At 35.6% G+C, this 15361-nt stretch overlaps 1 protein-coding gene across 10 annotated transcripts in view; it reads right to left on the bottom strand.

Annotated features, from left to right (window-relative positions):
• The window catches only part of LOC133521156 (rho GTPase-activating protein 23), a 418099-nt gene that overhangs the window by 350466 nt on the left and 52272 nt on the right, over positions 1–15361 (bottom strand). For all 10 annotated transcript variants that reach the window (XM_061855949.1, XM_061855948.1, XM_061855951.1 and 7 more), the window contains one exon: positions 7638–8005. In XM_061855949.1, the coding sequence (XP_061711933.1) occupies positions 7638–8005 (368 nt within the window). The remainder of the gene's footprint in view (positions 1–7637; positions 8006–15361) is intronic.

The following is a 15361-nucleotide window of genomic DNA, read 5'->3' as shown; positions in this document are numbered from 1 at the left end:
CGTATGGTCACACGTCGTTGGGCGAACAGAATAACATTAAAGATAAATCCACATTACAGGCTAGCATACACCGCCCAAGAAAGAGCGGCTTCGAGTGCACTGGTGAAGAACCACACAGGACAGGTGTCCACAGTGACTTATGACGATACGGCAACGAATAAGACTTTGATAAATCTGTCTTGTGACTATTGCTACTGTAGGAGTCGTACATAAAACAATTAAGGCTCCTCTTCCCGCAAAATACCGTAAAACTAAGTTATTCAGAACCATATTTTATATTAAACATTGATACTTTCTGAGCAGCAAAAAACATATAACAATCTACAAGATATGACCAACGATATATTTTTCTGGAAATCTATTTTAATTTACACAACTATATTTCTTTCAGTTAGATCGGTATTACTTCTGCAAAAATATGGAACTTTACAATCATTCTCACAAGACACTATAAAATGATTTGGTTTTCTTGCTTTTTGCAATTTCATAAAACTATGCCTCAATTTCTAAAAACAATAAGCCTAAATTCCGCCTAGATTCCTACCATTACCCCCCTCTGCGGAGGCAGTGCGAGGCAAGTCGTATTGCTAGACGGACCTGTGCTGCATTGCACGCGCGAGCAAGCGATATTCTATTTCGAACGCATAGCTCTGCGCGCTCGATCTTTTGCAGTGGGTGGTGCGGTGAGGGGTATAAAGCTCCGCCCACACGCGCGAGGTCATTGGCGTCGAGTGCAGCCTTAACACTACGATATTTCACGGCAATATTAAAATGAATCAAGAAAGATATCGAACTTCCTTATATGACATCTGATTCTAATTGTGATTATGATTCTTGGGATCATAGTGTAGCTCCAGTCTGTATTTCAATCCGATTAAATCTGATAAACAAGCTAACAAGCTGAGGTGTCCCGATCAATTATTATCAATAATTATTTGGCTTATGATTAATCTCTTCCTTTTAAAGGTTTAATGGTCTGAGCTTTTGCATACTAAAATAATTAATAATTAAGTCCTTTTTATTGTTTCTAAAGATGATATTATACAAAATAGATGATATTATATCTGAATTACTTCTGTCATTACATTTATTAAAATAACACAATACTTGAGAAATTCTGATCTTATTCAGAAATGTATCCACCATGGTCTTCTACCGCCTTTGTAATTATTACTATGAGTATGAAGGTTGAAGGTACTTAATATGTACATCTACGACGAGTAGACTCGATTGAGTTGGCGACATCAATTAACATCTACTGCTCGATTCCACTTTCATTTAACAAAATTAAAATAGTTTTGCATGGCTAGTGACTATTCTTTAAATTATCTACCACTCCCTTACCTGTTTTTGTTGGAATAAAATACATAATAAAGAAACCACTAGCCCATTCAATTAGTATGCAATTCATTTGAAGTCTTCTCAATAATAATATATTTTTAACCCTAGGTTTGGGTCATCGCATGTACATGACATAGATACATACACAATTCAGAAGTTAAGTTAATATTTATCTAATTAGTTTATATCAAATCGCTAATCTGTGACTGTCCACACTATGAATCAATGGTTGAATAATAATAGGAAGTCCTTATACCTATAGGGTATGGCTTAGGTGCAAACATATATATTATAATAGCCTGGTGGCTTATAGTAAACAGTTTTGCGTTTGCAATTTACTGTTATACAAGTTGATATTTATTGATTCTCTGATGACAATCTCTAGATTGGAATGTTAATTGGGATTGAATCAAGATACTGTGCTGAGTTACATGAACAGAAAAAGTAAGTGAATATTATTTAAACATAATATTTATATTCGGCAGTTCTTTATTCGTTTACAATCCTTTTAACCGTTTATTTTTTAGGACAGCAATATCATGCATGCCAACTGTTAAATCTAGCGAGAGCCCCATATTGGCAGTTTGCTGGTGCCATTGGAGTGGCTGCGCGATTCTGATTGGGTCTCAATGATGGTCCTGGTCCTTTGAGTTTGGGTAGCCATGTACATATTATGACATCAAATTGTAATCTGATTTCAAGTGCCTCCTGCATTTTCATTAAGGCACGTTACAGGTTACTACATCTAAATGATACCTATAACTTCTAAGAAACCAACCCGTACCAATACCTTACAACTGTAACAACAAACAACAATGAGGCAAGACATTCCTTAACATCTCTTATGTTATGAGTGGTTCTAGTCCTTCAAACGAAGTGAAAGGGTTGATTTCCAATTTTGAATTACACGCAATGCGAATGCTTCTGATTTTAGCTTAGTGAAGATATGGATGCGCAAAACATACGATTATAATAGCCTAGTTTGGTTGTTTGGAAGATGTCGCTCTTCAGCGATAAGACCGCTTGTTGTGCACCATAGTTTGAGTTATGTGCTTAATCTGTATGTTATTTTCGTTTTTATATTGGTGAGCAACAAAGAATATTTGTACTGTATTATTTTATTAATCTTGATAAAATAAATTTTGTTTCATTCTAAGAGAATATTTATGGATCATATAAGTATATCGAACGAATGTTAAATCTGGTTCCTACCTAATACGTTAAATATGATACATTCGTTTTCTAAAAAGACACGCAGTATAAATTGTTTCCATCCACCACGCACACTTGCGCACACGACGAGTCAAATCAGGGCTGAGCTGATAATTTGTGATAAAGCGGATATTCTGCAAGCAATGCGTGTTATACAAAAGCATCATTCATAAGAGATTATGGTCCTTTTCACAAAATGTTATAAACACCAATATAACTAGATCCCGAAGTTACAGAAAATATACCAAATCGGGGGTCAGACCTAAACTGGTTTGTAAGCAACAACAGTCGGCAAGGCATTATATCACTATCCGCATGATAAATAAACTTTAAATTTGATACTATTAACTATAACAACTATTCCGCCAAACAGAACAATGAATGAGAGATTTTGATTCTTATTATTTTAATATTAAAATGTTAATTATTTTGTTAATGAATTGTTGATCAACAGCATGAGTTGAATCTGTGATAAAGTCGCTGTTTGAAAGGATGTATCCTGGATCACAACACAAATTGACCAGCAAATTTTAATTCAAAATGTCGTAAATGTTTATTAGTGCATGATTTTATTTAATTTATATCAAAGATTGGTCAGGCAACTAAATCTAAACACGTAGGTAAAGTACCTTGTCCCCTACATAATCAAATATAAATATCAAAATTAACATAACGTATAGGTACCTAAATATAGATTATAGTTAAACCTCTTGTTTAACTTAAACTTAGGTTTGAGCAGTTTGACCTGTTAGGTATGAGCAGGTATGGTAATGGCACCATTCATTAGACATTTAAGAGAACAATTGGATAATTGCTGACACTTCACCGATAATTGAAAAATTTCTACCGCTTTGGGCGTTAAAATTTGAGTTGAATGTCCTTTCACCTTTTATTATTTTCGACATGTTTAATGAAATATGTAGTTAGGTACTTGGTTTCAATATAATGAAATGTGAGACTTAAGAGTTCTAAGGCTCTTGTTGAAGGTAAAATGTTACTAAGTCAGTGTTTAAAAACTGATGATAAATACTTGTTTTATAGGATTTATAGTAAACACGAATTACGAATGTTTACTGAGACTTACCTGATTCATAAATGATTACTGATTACCTTTTATTATTCAGTAGAGATAACTATATTTTCTGATGTGACAATCTTTGCCACTCTCTCATTCTTTTAACATAGAAATGTTGAATCTGTTTAGTAACGTCACATATAATCATGAGCGTAAAAGTAAAATCTTGAGCGTTGCGAGTGTTTCAAGGCACGTGAGTTGAAAACAAACTTTGCTGCTCTGGTAAAACATAAACATTTTTATCACATCAATTATTGTCAAATACTGGTTCTAAAACATAAAAATTTAAATATTTATATCATTCAAAACCATAACATGAAATTCCATTCCATTCCACTGCTTATAGCTGCTATAGGGCTAATAAACACACTGTTTTCAAAGATTAAAGAGAGCTTTTTAATTCAGACTACCCTTTGTCGCAAAATATTAATAATCGTGAAAGTATGTATTTATATATCTGCTTTTTATAAACTATATTATGATACCTACTGACACTTGCAATCTCTTGTATATCAAAGAGCAAGAATGTTCAGTTAAAATGTATGTAGGTACTCACTCAATTGCCTATGTGCTCAGGTGAACCACTAACATTCGCCTGCTGAATACCTTTTTGGTAGAAATAATATAAATATGGGCTTCATGGTTGAAATAAAACATTAAATTGAATTAAATAAACCAAATATTGTAGCTCTTTAGTTGTACGCGCGTAAATAAATTGACTTTTCATATGTTAGAGATAAATATATGTTACTTTTGATGATGATAACAGTGCATGTGAATAAAAATTCCCAGCATGCTCCACCATGTCGTCAAGCTCACCATACTTATTAACCTATCGAATGAGCTAATGGTTTTACGGATACTGGAAAGCGATATGTAAATGTACTACATACCTATACGAGGCCTGGATGTTAGTGAGATGACGATATGAGTTGTGCTGGTGTCCGACTTTATTACCTACATATAACATGAGTATCACATGATTATCCACCTGGTTTCTTGAGCTTAATAGTCGCCTCCAAACCTCCCCTTATAGCGACCCCTTTCCTCACACAAAGTTTACCTTAAGTTCATATTAGCCTCACTGGATCACTGTTCACTCTGAGTACTGATAACGTTGGTCACAATATACTAGAGACACATCATTATTCTAATAACACCATAAGAACGTTCTTGACTTGATCTAAAAGCAAATATCACTGCCGCGTCGATCTGTTCGCACACAACCCCCTTTTTCCTACTGTCGTTCTCATCTACCCTCTCACCTTCCCTCAAAAAATCCCAATAATCTCGAAGCGGTTACTTAAGTTAAACGTGACTACTAGCGCCATCTACTCCATGACGTTGGCAAATATTAGCGGGTTCGCAATACGTTGGCGACAACATTAGTGCAAGCATTTAATTGGTAAATTGAAATCAAAATATATTATGATGCCGCGGAGTTAGAGCAATAGCATACAGTAGAGAGAACTGTTAAACTTACATTTTAACGTACAGTAACATTTTAACAACTTCGAAATTTAAACCCCTAAACGGACATGAACCGCATTTAATGGACCGGTTTACAGGTTAACATTAAATTTAACTGAACTATCAAATTTGGTAAATAATTATATCGGTAACGATAGCGAAATTTTGAAACAGCCAGTCCTTAGATTACGATCAATTGGTGCCATGATTCCACCCAACAAAAGGAAATCCTAGTAAGCAGACATATGGTAATACCATGACGTGTGGGACATCGATAGATATATGGACATACATGCTGAAAGCAGATACCATTGTTAAAATGCAAAAAAAAAAATCGCAGTCAAAAAAGTGCGTAAGACAACATCAAAATGCATTCAAAGTGTCCGTAAAAGGCGAGGCGGGTTTTGCTCCATTTTTGCGCATGAACTGCCGTATATCTGATGTCCGTTACGAATTAAACCGGCTACCGTATTACGAACGTGGCTACCAGGGAGTTTATTCCAAATGTTTGTCGAGCGCAGAGTCGGTCACGCTGACAAAACCAGTGAAAATAAATACATAATTTCTAGGAATTATTGGAGAAGTGTAGCAAATTGAAAGTGTAAAAAATTGTAAAGCAATTATGTTTCAATTTTTTTTTCGAGTTATGTACCTACGAATAAAGTACTTAAAAAGGAGTTTACTTGGGGCACCCGACTTCACACTAACTTTTGACGTAAGCATTTTATGTTGCAAAATATTTCACACACACTATTTATAACAGAAATATTAGTTTCCCATTGAAACCTGTCTTATGTATATAGTAGGCGAAAAATTAAGTGAACCAAAAAACTTAACATTAATTTCAAAGTAAAGACCATTGGTGTCGAAAAAAAGTTTCATTTACCAAAAAACGTGTCGATATCATCCTAGAAATGCAAAGTATCATAACTAGTTATTCCCGTTTTATGGACGAGACGAGGCGTGCGGCAAAGCACTTCACACCTTTTGCATTCGTAAAGATAAAGTTTTATGATCAATCGGCTCAATTTATATTTCAGAGAGCACATTTTCTTATTGACTGGCGAAAGTGCTAATTATCTGTTGGGAAAATGACAACTCGTGCTCGACGTGGTATAAATATGAACTTTCCTGAGCTCACATGTTCATAATAGTAGGTATCTCGCAACTGTCTAATAACTGTGTCACTAACAAACCACTAGGCGGTCGCTACTCTCACGCAACCACTAGGCGGTCGATACTACAGCTAATATCCTTCTTCACAAAGTGTGAAAGTTCAATTGGCTACTTGCGAGTTTTTTTGTAAATAATGTCAAACAATTTTGATTTTCCTGAGGATCAAATGTCTATTTAGGACTCATGGCATTTCAGCAACACAAAGGTCAGAAATGAGAGTTCGCACTCGACGATTGAAACGCCTCTGACAAAATGATAAGGTGATGTGACGTCACACTTTATAAGTCTGTCCTAAATGTATGGAAGATAAAGGAAATTGCCATTTTGACCCTGAAATATTGCGTTTATGTGTATAGTTGTCATACAATTTATTTTTCAATAAAATGTAAGGAATCGAATGGTACCATTTTCTTTTCTATGTTTGAAAGACAAAAAAAATTTTTTTTCGAGGTTTCGGAGCGTTGTATTTTTTATAATCTCAATATAAGTAATTTTTTAAATTTCACTTTTTTAACTAAATTTAATAATGAATGGTTCATTTTTATCTATTTAACTAAATTTTGTTATAATATTCAACATGTGTCAAGTACCCAATTATAAACGTCATATTTTCACAATATACTTTCACACTCTTGTCACTGCAGCGGCGCAGAATTAAGCACTAACACTAGTTAGTCACTAACACGGTGGACTCGCATGCGCCCGATTGGAATGACAACAGTAAGCCGGTAGACGCAGTTTATGCGATAAAAATTCGCGAGAAAAGTAATACCCTCGCATTAAAAAGCTCAGCATTGTTATTAACTTTTAACAGACTATTCCGTTCTCCCCGTTGGATTCGCGGCATGAAAGTTTTGCAAATAACGTTACAAAATGGCAATGTTCGTATTATATTTTTAGTGAACTTACGTAGATGTTTATATTTTGTTATGGCTGTTATGAAGTATTGCTGCTTACGTCCTATTTAGTTCCGGTTTTATCTGGCTGCTGGAAAAAGGAATGTACGAGTATGTAAACAATATTTTTCGAACGCATATGTTTTTAGTAGATACCTACATATTAAGTAGAGTATCTTGTTCATTTTTAAGTGCAGCGATCTTGATGGTTTAACGTAACATATATAAAAATGAGGTTAGTCTCAATTGTAAAGAGGTAGGTACCTAGGTAAATTGTAGTTCAATTTATTCTTTTTATTTTTAATGTATAACGAAGAGGCCGCAAAAAACTTTCAGATACTTTTTGCGTAAGCTAACTTAGGCGTATAGTCTAATTTGAATTCGATCTGGATTAGATATAGGGATCGAATTCATATCCTATAATTAAAATTAGAATACGTCTGTTAGTAAGTGTAAACTAGACCTACCTGAATATCTCTCCTTTGCTGCGGCATCCTCATCACCTGCTGGCCGCCATGACCTTGAGGCACTGGTGCAGGCATCCTCGGCTGCGGGGGCGCGACGTGCCTATGCACTGGAGGGGGCGGTGGAACAGCAGGTCTAGGACCTTGGATGATCACGGTCGGGCACAGAGGATGCGGCCTCCGCTCCGACCACTCGACCAACGCCAGGTGTTCGGAGGGTCTGATGAGGCGTGGGGGAGCGGGAAGGTTGGCAGGGGAGTCGGGGGGGAAGGTGCGCGGGCGCGGGTCCGGCGGCCGCGCGGGCTGCCGCGGCGGCGGCGCGGGCGCGCGCCGCGCCCGAGCCTCCTCGTCGGCCATTGGTGCGCGCCAATCTGTTAACAATGACAGTTTCTTGTTTAGTGAGCGTATGTACTTATAGTTTATGTTAACATAACACAATAAACCATCAGAAAATATAAAGCAATGTTTAACTTCGAAACGAGTTGCTTGAGTTCAATAGGTACCTAAGTATGACAATGACAAGTAATTAAATATCTACCTACGTTCAAGCACGCACGGTCTTGCAATTGAAATTTTACGATCAAGGGATTCAAGGATTACAACCATAACCATCAGCGTTCCCTGAGGAGATTACTATCTGAATACAATGCAAGTTCTAATTTTAACAACCTTACCTAATTCAAGTCTCGATAAGTTTCCACATAGATCAAAGCTAACCAAATCTAACCTAACCTAAAACTTGTATGTCTCACATTAAGCTTAATAGTTTCCTTGTTAACCTAGACCTACCTACCTGCTCCAAAACTACTGACGAATTACACGATGTAGAAACTGTAAACGGTGCGTGTGCAATAGCAATAAAATCGTGCGACATGACAGGTGGATCATAAAAAAATACTAAATAAACTTTGGGCTATTAAAACATTCCCCTGAGCACTGAATAAACAAGACACTCCAGTTCAAGTAGGGAGCGATTGACTAGTAATTGTTTGAGTTCGAAATAACGATGTATCATGCTATCCCCGTACCAATCTAACGAGGGGTGTAGATTATAGCGTACCTATTTTAAATCACGTCTTCGCTTCAAGAACTATAGAATATAATAAACCTCGTGGGTATACCTATACCTACGAGGTTTATTATATTCTATAGTTCGTGATTTAAAATACGCTTAATACTTAAGGCCAGTTGCATCAACCACAGCAACAGACTAATCAACGTCACGCAGCAGCGATCTGTGAAACCTCCCGTACAATAATATTTTGCGTACGCTTTAACGGTGACAGACAGTTTACTGCAACCAACCCTTAGTAGATTATTTTCTTCACATTTCAAATAGCACAGGATTTGAACGCAATCACATTTGATAATCTTGTATTGGCACATAAAAAAAACAATACATATTTGAATATGAAATAAGATAGAGAAATAATTGAGTTATAAGTACTTAGGTAAGGGTTAATTAAAATTTGAATTAAATTAAATAATAATTTATTACCGAATTAAATTTCCATAGTATATTAGTAACTTATTAATATACTTAACCTATGTTTACATTTACTATTTTTGGAAAGAGGAAAAACATTTTAATTGCTTTCTAAAAGAACCTGTAGTTTGAATGACGCATTTTTTTAGAAAATCAAATTTAACAATATAACCAGATTTAAAAAAAATAACATTTTTGCTAAAAAAATATATATTATTATATTAAAGATAGCGCCATCTATGCATTGAGCGTGGAACTCGGTGAGCGTGCACGTGGCTGCGAGTTTCCCGCGCTGCACCGGGCGACACTGCGTCTGCGGCGAGCGGTTTTGGAAACCGGATTGCTCGCGGCTTTGAACTCGGCAGGTTCGAATTTTAGCCGTTAACGTAACTTTTTTGGTTTTCTGTTTTCCTGTTACGTGTATAAAAGGTTTCCTATCGTAATCCTGACTCATGGAGAAGTGATAGTAAAATTATTAAAGGTACATTTCTAGACCTTTGGAGCCCACGGCTTGCATGAATTTGAACTTTCAAAACTGAAAACTGTACAAATACAGGTAATTTTAAGTGTTAAAAATGTTGTCCAACTATTTAAGACATGTTGACATGCAAAACATGCCAAAAGTAATATTTTTCCATAGATTACACAACTTTTAGCAATGTCTCATCCCATCCGAGCAATTTCTTCCTTCATATTGAATAAAACATGAAACGCCTACCGTAGCGAGCTCTGCTATTTATTAGTTCGAGAGCAGTTTTCTTAAATCATGTTGCCCAGTGGATTTGCATAATAGTGGAATTGCAATCGATTTTAATCTAAGGAAAAACTAATTAAAACTTTTTCGTTAAGGTATAACCATATTAATTAAATTGCTATGAGGTCTTGAATGTTTTTAGAGGATAACTTAGCGCATATTGTTAATTTTATTATATGTATTTCAATGTTTTACACCATGAAGTACCTAAGCATTTTCAATGGAAAGAAAAGTTTTTAGCGTTCTAATTGACAAACACTCTGTGTTCAGTCAAAAATGCCTTTGAATAACGTCGTTTGACGACTATATCCCAAATTTTGAGGCTCCACAATTAACGCCAAAGCTTGTTTAACCTGTACGCTCACATTGTTCGATAGCGCGAGAACTACTAGTGCATGAGCACGAAAGGAAGTAAGTTTTTACACGTTTTGAATAGGATATGACTTTTCAACGGGATAGCAAGGATAGCAGTGAATGGAAGGGTTGGAAGGACAGGTTGAACCGGAGGAATTAATTACGTGCTAATTAACCGATTCCTGCTGGAACTAGTTTGTGTTTTATGGCGACAGACGGGTGGTGCTGACTGACACGACCGTCTAAGGTGCTGCCCTCTTTGCATAATTTAAGTGCGTTACGTATACTTAAAAGTAGGTAGAAACTTAACTATATATACTGAAGATATGGCGATAAATGGGAGCACTTCCGGGTCTGTCCATCTATCATAAGAAATGTTGAAAAAGATGTGCCATTACAGTACTTACGCCACACGCGCTATTAAAATTCAACAGCGTTTAACGCCAGTCGCACAAAGTTGAAGGGAAGAAAGGCCTTAAAAGGAATAGCCAATTACTCATGCTATAGAGATACCGAAATCATTTTTGTCGAAGCATATACAGTCTAAAATCCTCGAATGTCTAAAATGACATAGATGGACCAAATAATGTAGCATTCTCAAAATAAGTGTACACTTTCCAAAACTGCTTATTGACAGTCCGTTTAAAATCAATCAATCAGTTCAATATTTTTCTCGTATTGGTTACAAGGTGAATAACCTTTTAACCATGACGAACTCCTAAACAAACTGTACAACGATATCTATTCTAATCTACAAACAAGAGATAGCAGAACCGATAAAACAAACGTTAAAGAAAACCGATGCAGCAAATAAACTATTTACCTCAAACGTAAATAACTCGCAGAGTTCAGTCACTGCCCACACTTGAATGGAACAAAGGCTTCGATCTTAAACACAATGTAACCAGCAATTTATAAACCGATAACCAATACAACTTAACGATCACAAAGAAAACACTGCGATTGCAAAGGAAATTACGAGTAGAAGGAGCTCGCGCGATGCAATATGCGTCATTGCTATGACAACACTGTGGACGGTTTTTCGCTCCAAAACGAACGCATGCGCTTTGCGATGTATACAACCTTTTTAATGCCACTCCGACACTATGATTTGAGACTTATTGGCTTAAGGATAGGACTCATTCTTGTTTTTTTTACAAAATCGACTGCTTAAGGGTCGCGTGCTCTGCCCCACGCAATTTGATTCTGATAGTAGCCTGCGGTAGCAATTTTCCTTTATTATTAATATGTATACGCGAATATATAGCTCAAAGGGGGAAATGTTTGCCTTTTCCTTCGTACGAGTTTTCTTACTCTCGGCTCGTGAAAATGAGCTTTTCACAGAAATTCGGCTGGGGAGGTGAAGCGAGACTTTGAATGGGTAATTTCTAACAGAGTTAATACTGGTCCCTGTAGATAAGAAAATAAGGGCAGATCAAAGACTGTAAATTAAGATTGTCTATGCATTTTAATGAGATGTAGAAAAAATACTAATGCTGGTAGGGTAGAGGGATTTGACTAGGGACGTCCCCCTGGGGTTTGGAAATCATAATTGAGTTAAGATAAACATTGTTACATCAGTGACTCTATTCATAGGCAAAACTTAATTTTAAAATAACATTGAAAAAAAAAATACACACAAGATGCTCATAAAAATCTGAATACAACTCTATTATCAAGGCGTCAAATACTTGTTCAGATACTTTTGAGCACTATTGTACAATACTACAGTCTACTAGTGTAAACTCCATTACTCCATAAAACGTCGAAATTTTTTTGGCTTCAGTTGGTTACTTTAATAATACCTTAACCTTTAATATTACAACACTCAATAACGTCAAAAATTATCCGGTCCCTTGATTGTCGCTATACACGGTGTTTCACGAGGAACCCGATAGATTTTAATAGTCTATTCCTGATCATAATTAAAGACTAACATGTCCTATAAACTTTTCTGGAATTCCCTGGTTTGAGAGTTAATGCCAATTGAAAAAAAAAAAAACATTTTTATTGTTACTTAGTGTTAAACCGCTTTTTTATGGCAATGTTGCTACTATGGGACTTAGTCTAAATAAATCATCATTGGTAGATGTAAAAAATGACAAATAACACTATGCAAATACTTGGTATCAGTACAATCTGAATCTCTTCAAGGCTAGAGTAAATAGATATCTCATATTAGGTAAGCGTGCTCCACCGTAGACCGCATCCCCACTTACCATCAGGTGTGATCGTGGTCAAACGCCTCCTTATAAGGTAAGGAAAGTAAAAAAATCATTTTAAATGACAGATTTACTAATAATATATGTACAAAGACATAAAGGATGAAAAAAAATCAACATTTTTTTTTATCTAAACTCATATAAAAAATTTTCCTTCTCTTACCCTCCGAAATGCGTGGTTAAAATCTTTCAGGTTCCTGGCATATTTTTGTATCTCGCTTCCGTCCTGAGAGGTCCGACAAATTTTATCTCAAGCAAAAAAAAAGTGACAATGGTACCACAAAAACGCAAAACTGTTAACTTGTTAATGAACCAGATTCAAGCGGAAAATGTATGGGTCATAAATTTTGAATACAATAACGTGCTCCCACAACAATAAAATTCGGTTGTTATATTTTTTTTCGACTAATAAGATGTTATTAAGATAACTTTTTCACTGTTCCGAGTAAATGTAACAGTTTCTCGAAACATGTTTTTTTTTGTTTATGAATAAGAGGCTTAAGGAAATGCATTTTGAAATGCCGTAACCTTTTCAACATCCTGTGTTTGTGGTTTTAACTTTGAATCTGACTTGATCGGAGTATTTTGGCCTTGGTTTATATTTAACACAGTATTGTATTTAAAAAAATATAGAAGATATTGGAATTGATCGCTTGTTCTATTCACAGAAATGTTTTTAAGTGCGACGTGTAAATGAATCTATCGAAAATTGTAAGGTTTTAAATTTTAACAGGTTAAACAGTAACTCCTCTTTATGCTGGACTGAACGGTCAAATAAACGACAGGCAGATGGCCATGCAACGACTGCAAAACACATTTCTGTAGTTCTAAATTAGGATGAAGCTCTAAATCGGATATTCGGAAAAACTTGGAATTATGTATCAAAACGTCAATAAAAATAATAATAGCCACTTACTGAACAAACAACGTGAAAGCAGTTTTACGATATGAATATATCATAAAATTATTTTATTGTTTTTTTATGCGACCACGTAATTTATTTGCAATTTTGCGTTTTTCTAATGCAAAAATGTTTCCTGGTTATCGATTATTATTTTAATGACTAAAACATAAGAAATTATATAAATAATTGAATTCGTGTAAACGTAATTAACGTATTAATTCGTATAAACCTATACAATAAACTTACACGCAGGTATCTTCCTTTGAACTAATTTTAATTTCTGAGGCCTACCGACCGCAGCCCCACTGTGAAATATGCTTAATTATTTATGTCCGACACACCACACATAGATTTATAGATATTATCGGCCCTTCGCGACATAATGATAGGACAAAAACTGTCATTATAACGTATGTAAAGCGTTCCTTTCTTTTTGGAAACGAGAAAAAAACAGTGTATTATGACCTCGTAGTCTGTATCAACTATATGTAATCGAATAGAGCATTTATATTGGTTTATGCATTCGAATCGCCTGCGCTAGGTGAGCGAACACCCTAGATAATTATGGACAATCGTAGGCACGCACAATCTACAGGCAATAATAATCCTTCAGTCGTTATAATAGGAACTTTGTAGACACAGTGCAAGGGTAGGTAGGGACCACCCCGGAGCTACGTGCGGTGAATACCATATCGGCGAAGGGTTGATGTATTGCTATTGGTGAATATTTGAAGACTACACGGGAAGAATGTTTAGTAAATTGCGTCGTGCGTGTATTTCGACATGTCGTTCCGTGTAAAAAGGGGGCTTTGGGGCGCAATGTTAATCACCGTTATGCCAGTGCAACAGTGTTGCTTCGCATTTTTTTACTGAATAACTGGTGATATTTTTATGTTTTGCTGTAAATTCAACAGTTGATAGGATAGAGTGTTACTAGAGTCTGAGCCTAATAACTTTATCGACACATACCACACTTCCCAACTAGCAAAGTAGTCATATAAGATTGAGCTTATTCAGCTAATAAATCATATAAAAGTCATGTAGACGTGAATTATACAGCACATGTCGTATAAAGCCAGCTTATGCAGCTTTTTAGTTACTCAGCATATCAGTCATGTAAGCAAGTCGAGTAAACGTTTACTCGACTTGATTATATGACTAATAAGTCATATAAGAAATGCTGAATAAGTCACTTTTTTACGTGGCTTATATGACTATTTAGTCGAGTAACAGTGACTTATATATCTGACTTACGACATGTCAAGTGCAGTCGAGTAAAAGCAATGTAGTTTGCTATTATATGACATCATGTAACTTATACAGCACAATAGCTATATATGTTACATGCTGTCATATAAACGCGAATTATAGAACATGTTATATATGAGTATCTTATTCAGCGATTTAGATATTGCTGAATAACTTACCTCTACCTGATGCTCATGTGACTATTTGGTCGAGTAATGACATTTTATATGCCTTTATTGGAGCAGAATTAAACGTAGTCGAGTAAATGATACAACTTTGCTATTATACCACTATTTAGTATAAATGCTACCTTTTTATGACTGTTATAGCTCTTAAACATCATTTAAAGACATCCGACACGTTATTTGGATATAAACATTTAGTATATGAAAATGGATTGGATTAAATGGAAAAACATGAAAAAGACCGGTGGATACAAGAGGAAAATGAAAAAGAAGCGGCAATCTATTATCGCCAATTTAAAAACTACTCTTACGCAAGGAATTTCGGTAAACCGAAGTGAAGTGACAAGTGCTAATTTTTCAAGTGGTTCCGTAGAAATAACAAATGTGACCGAAAACAAAACTAGTACTGCAGAGTCGGAAAACATGCACGTTGATGTTGGTGGCGTTATAGAAGATAGCTCCGTACAGGAAATGGAACTCCAATTCAATGCTGATGAGAGCAGTGGATCCGAAGATTTGGATGATTTGGGGATGATTGTCAGTATTGTCAGTATTCACACAAAACTCACATTCC

The sequence above is a fragment of the Cydia pomonella genome, chromosome 9 (assembly GCF_033807575.1).
Source record: "Cydia pomonella isolate Wapato2018A chromosome 9, ilCydPomo1, whole genome shotgun sequence".
Taxonomy (NCBI): domain Eukaryota; kingdom Metazoa; phylum Arthropoda; class Insecta; order Lepidoptera; family Tortricidae; genus Cydia; species Cydia pomonella.
The sequence above is the reverse complement of the archived record's forward strand: the minus strand, read 5'-3'. Positions and strand labels throughout refer to the sequence as shown.